This window comes from Trachymyrmex septentrionalis, unplaced genomic scaffold (genome assembly GCF_001594115.1).
Source record: "Trachymyrmex septentrionalis isolate Tsep2-gDNA-1 unplaced genomic scaffold, Tsep1.0 scaffold36, whole genome shotgun sequence".
NCBI lineage: Eukaryota > Metazoa > Arthropoda > Insecta > Hymenoptera > Formicidae > Trachymyrmex > Trachymyrmex septentrionalis.
In genome coordinates this window covers 1,602,036-1,607,351 of record NW_017305525.1, presented here as the reverse complement: position 1 = coordinate 1,607,351, position 5,316 = coordinate 1,602,036, and the positions used below count along the sequence as shown (strand labels likewise).

Genomic DNA, 5,316 nt, shown 5'->3' with positions numbered 1-5,316 from the left:
GGTACTTGCATGTACACGTATTTGGGGCACTATAACAATTATTTTTTTAATATGCAAAACATCTTTAAAATCAAAATAATTGGTTCAATCGGGTCTAAGTACAGTTTCCCCTGTACGAAAGAGCCGGATCATTTTTTTCACACTCGTCGTCTGTCTTATGCGATAACCCGATGTTAAGAATTTCAGTTTCAAAACTATGTTAAGCATTTCAATTTTCAAAACTACCTTTCATACCTATGCGTACGATTATCGAGAAGGAAAAGCGCAAAAAGAAGAACCGAATAACGGAAACGAAAGTGAAAAGTAGCGGCGAATTGAAGTTACTCAAAGCCATTTTAAAGTCGACGTAAAATCTAGATAGAAGCTAAGAAACATTTGTCAATATACCTTAAACTCTCGTGAATCATCGATATGTCCGAAGTGGAATAATTTATTCGTGCGTAAGAGTTACCAGCAACATTTCTTTCGCATGACTCGACCGGACCGTTGTCCGAGCAAAAAAATATATGACGAAATTTTGTCAGTTGTGACGTCATTCGGAGAACGTGTTTCCCTCGCGGATTTTACGATTTGTCAGAGGTTTGTAATCGGGCCGCGCGACGTGTAATTGCCTCGTGACGTTCATTGACGAGATAGCAAGAGTGCGAAACGCACGTTAAATGCCAACTCTCGATCGGAGCTGCCCAGCTTCGGGCATTTAACATGTCTGACTCATAACCGCCACGCATCGTCTCGCCGACGACATTTTCATTAAAATACGAAGTGCGTTTATTAGAGGCCAGTTAGCGGCAAGTCGAGCGCGACACTGTCGTGCGCGACGCCAATTTCACGTCTCGCGCTTGAAGAGAAGTACGAGGATGAAGGAGACGAGACGGCGGGGGAAGCGTATGAGGGAGGCAAAGAGAAGAAGCGAAAGAAATGCCGAGATATATTGAATAGCTCCTCGCGGGCGCGAAAGAACCAGACGTCGTTAGCTGACGGTTCTCTCTTCAAGCTGTCGAGCCACCATCGAGCCTAAACATTCCCCACCTCACCTCCCGTCCGTTCGATCTAATAAGGCCCGCATTACCGCGCTTTATTGCCTCATAATTTCCATTTCCGATGCCAGAAACCAATATAAGTCGCGGAGGATAGTGCGCAAGCAGAGAAGCGACGGCCACCGCGAGCTTCGCGACTTACTTCGCCACAAAGTGGTTTACGATTGAGACAAAAAAGAACGAGAGTATTAATCGTATGACGGAGAAACTCTCCTTCTCTTTCGAGAGAAAGAAAGAGAGAGAGAGAGAGAGAGAGAGAGAGAGAGAGAGAGGAGGGGGAGGAGAGAATAAGCCTGCTTGTCTCTTTCGAGGGAGAGAGAAAGAGAAAAGGGAGAAAAGAAGAGAAGAGAGAGAAGTAAAGCATTATCATTTTTCTTACAGCTTCTCGCACGTCTACGCGATCGCCAACGCAAACGCGAGCGTGAGCTCGATGGAGTCTATAACCTGTTCCGATGATTCCAGCCGGATGATCTCCACAACCGTTACCGTTCTCTCTGCCGAGCATAATTTACGTTCTACGCGCTGTCGACTATCATATCACGGGACATAAGCCATTAAAAGAGAGGCTACGTTGATACTAATTTAAATAATATTAAAAATTGAGAGACGTCGAAGAAACATCGGAAAGATGTCTGGAAAATATACATACGTGTAACGAGTGATTTTGTCAAAATATCTAAAAATTTTAGCTAGATCTGAAAATAATTGAACCGTTCCCAAGTATTTATGCAGAAAACTCAACAATGATAAGCGATGCTACAAAAAATTTTGACAATCTTGATCATACATGATTAATAGTTTAATAAAATTATTTTCAGATTTATATATTTAACTAAATTTTTAGATATTTTAAAAAACCGTTCTTTCCACATTTACACGAGGAAAAATGTTTTGTTCTATGAATCAAACAAACTGTAAATTATTTAGTCGGTATAAACAAATGTTTTTATTATTTGCAAAGCAGAGAAATGTATACCGCAGAAACAACTGAATTTTTGTATACGTAAACAAAATATGTGGTTACTGTTAAAAAATGCCTCAATTAGACAGTTTTGCTGAGAGCAAAACTAAATCTTTTTCTTAATGTACGTTTGTATTGTAATTTTTATAATTTTTTAGTAGTTTCCGATTTACTTTTATTTTCTTGAAAAAAGTATTCCAATCGATTGTGAACCGAGAATTTTTTTTCATATTGCGATATTAAATTTATTGAATCCCCGTGAGAGAGAAATTACGGCCTTTGCTTTCCAGAATATTAATTCTTCTTGAGAAGCAATAACATCGAAGATCCGACTGGTTGCAATTTCCTTTATATAACCGAGCACAATAATCGTATCGCATCAAATAGCTGATCTAAGGAAAATTCTCACCTGGATAACCCTCCGGGATGACAATCTCCGGTCCCACTTTGACGTCGTGTCGATACCGATGCATCAGCAAGCTCGCTGTGACTCTCAAGGATCGCTGTTGCTGCTTGTACAGGAGGACCGGTCTACCACCGGTACCTTCGAGTCTGACGACCCTTGGTAACGAAAATCGATCCAGAAACTCTCGTAGTGGCATATATCCGCCGCTGGAACCGGAACCACCCTCGGCGGTGGCCTCTCTCGAACTTGGCAGGGATTTGGGCAGAGAAGGCATCTCCTCGCTGGACATCGTTGAGAATTCACCGTTCGACGACATGATCTCACGCGTTTCGAAATAACGTTATCGCGCGAACGATTCCGAAGCGAACATCAAAGTGAGCGACCGGTATGGTCGTCAGGATTAGAGAACTGAGGCTGATTCAAGGCGAGACAGTCCTCTTCAGGATGACGCCGCGGAGCTCGAGAGCTTGGCGTCATTTAATCCCCGTGGTGCAAGTGGAGCGAGCACGACGCTTGCTTTCGAAGGCATCTTCACTCCCCGCTCGGCACCCGCTCATTACCGCTTAATAACGGGCGCTCGGATGCGCTGGCACTTTCTTCTTCAATTATGTCACTCCGCCGCGGTCGCTCGGCGACCGTCACTTTCCGTCTCACGGCGCGATGATAGTGACATTAACCCTCTCTGAGCGCTGAGTTATTTTCGATACTTTGTGAGCGTCAGGCAATCTTCCGTGTAAAATTGCCGCGTGCGAAAAAGAAGAAGAAATGAAATTATACACACGAAGGGCTAAACGACTGTTACCTTTACGTATGAGCGATCAAATCGATTCCCTTTGTCGAATGGCGTAAAATTGATTTGCAGCGGACGATTTAAAGCGGTCTAGTTGACCTCTGCCCCACCCTCCCCCCTCCCCCCCGTTATAAACAATTCGTGAAACTCCGTTCACTAGCCACTAAACCGTTGCCCGGGGCAACAGCGCGCAGTGAGATTGAGAATCATGAAACACCTCGACGGAACACCGTGTCGAATAAACCGGTCGATCGTTCCTGCGAGTCGACGGCACTGTCGAAGTGATCGCTGTCGGCGTCGATCCTCGCCGATTTGCCACTTTCCGCGTTACACTTTTCACACGCGCGGTGGATCATCTCCTCTCGCGGCTGATCGCGGGGCGGTAGCGCAAACGCGTTACGGCAAAACTATCACGATCTATCGATAATATCCTCGATGGTAAACACCATCGCGAGAGCGGGCAGGCGGCGTATCTCTCCTTGGCGGCTCTTAGACTATTACGATCTATCGGCAGTGTATCCGTAATCACTCGCGAATAAGGATGGTGGATCGTCTATGCACGCGTAAGGCCGTACTCTCTTCTTACGGAGAAGCTATTAGGATCTATCGACGATATCCACGGTGGCGAACAAGAAGCAAACGATGAAGACCGTCTCTCCGCACGCGAAGCTGAGGTACGTCTGTTCCGGACGTCCTGTTGCCGATGATGAACGACGAACGAGCTTTTCTTCCGGGCTGTTTCGTTTTCGAGCGCCGCCGAGGATAGATGGATCCGATGGGCGCGCGATCGAACGATGAATCCCGCTCGGTTTCCGAGTTGCTCTTCTTTCTCTCTCTCTCTTTCTCTCTCTCTCTCTCTCTCTCTCTCTTCCTCTATCTCCTGACGCAAAGGCAGTTATCTCCCGTGGGGTTCGATCCCCGTGGCGTTTATGATTTACCGGTACAGTCGGCTTTCTTTCGCCGTTTCTTACGCGAACCTTGCGAGATATATCTCGGACGCTTTTATTGCTTTATGCCGAGCTGTGCGGGCCGCGGGGTGCCTTCAGACGCCGATAACTGGGTCTGAGCTGCATCCTGGTAGCCCACGTACAGGCCCTACCGTATCCCGTGGAGGAAAGGAGAGGGTTGAAGAGAAAGAGAGAGGCTGAGAGAGATCCCGCGGGGATATCCTTCAGACACCTTGTCGGCCGAGGTCGCGCTGCATCGCGGTGGTCTGAAAACAGACGGATAGGCGATATGGTCAGAGTGTTCTCCATCGTGGTTTACTCTGCGTAATCCAACCGCGAAAACGCTCTACGGAAACCAGCGTGCTCCGTCGACCGAACATCGTTACGTTTATTTAATTGCAGAACCGATCCCGATCGAAGCGACGGTATAATTGCATGATAGTACGATGTTCTATGACAATACGCAAGACAATCCGTGCGTCTAATTCACAATACGTACGTAGGCGTCGACAAATTCGAATTCTACAATTATGACCCATACGACACAAGTACTTCCAGCAGTATGAACATTTTAGCAACGTTCTAGCAATATTGCGAGAAACATTACGAACGTTGCAACAATGTTGCGAGTTCTGCGCTGTATGGGAAATAAAATAGAATAAATTAAGAAAAAAAAAGAAAAAAAAAAAAACAAAATACGCCAGACAAATCCTATTTTGGATATTTATCTTTAAACATCTATCAATTGTGCGCGGATAGAGCACGGGTCGAAGGATGAACAAAGAATAAAAAATACCCAAAAGAGAGTACTGCAACTATCACCGCACGTTCGGCGCCGGTTTCCTAAAGGCAACGAGCGGTCCAATTTGCCTGACTATCTTCTGGCCCACGGAGGAACACGCGCACCTTTCGGAGAGGCTCCGATCGGATCGGCGGACGCGAAGTCACTGACGCCCGGCTCGAACTGAGTGGAGCGTAAGAGGTCCACCGGCATCAAGAGCCGCACGCACACACACTCGTCGGCGTCGTCTAACCGTGTGCCACCACCCCTCTCTACCTAGCCTCGTTGTCAGTGCCAGCGATACTGGCGGCCTGAGCCTCGCCCGCGGAGTCCTCCAGTACGCCAGTTAACAGAATACGAGCGGCTCGTTCGACCTACGTGGACGTGGGTTTAT

At 46.6% G+C, this 5,316-nt stretch overlaps 1 protein-coding gene across 1 annotated transcript in view; it reads right to left on the bottom strand.

Moving 5' to 3' along the window:
- The window catches only part of LOC108750348, a 23,329-nt gene extending 18,239 nt beyond the window's left edge, over window positions 1-5,090 (bottom strand). The window contains exons 1-2 of the mRNA XM_018489741.1: window positions 4,938-5,090; window positions 2,408-4,407 (exon numbers count right to left, since the gene is read on the bottom strand). Coding sequence (XP_018345243.1) covers window positions 2,408-2,720 — 313 coding nt within the window. The 5' untranslated portion in view covers window positions 2,721-4,407; window positions 4,938-5,090. The remainder of the gene's footprint in view (window positions 1-2,407; window positions 4,408-4,937) is intronic.
- Window positions 5,091-5,316: the final 226 nt, after the last annotated feature.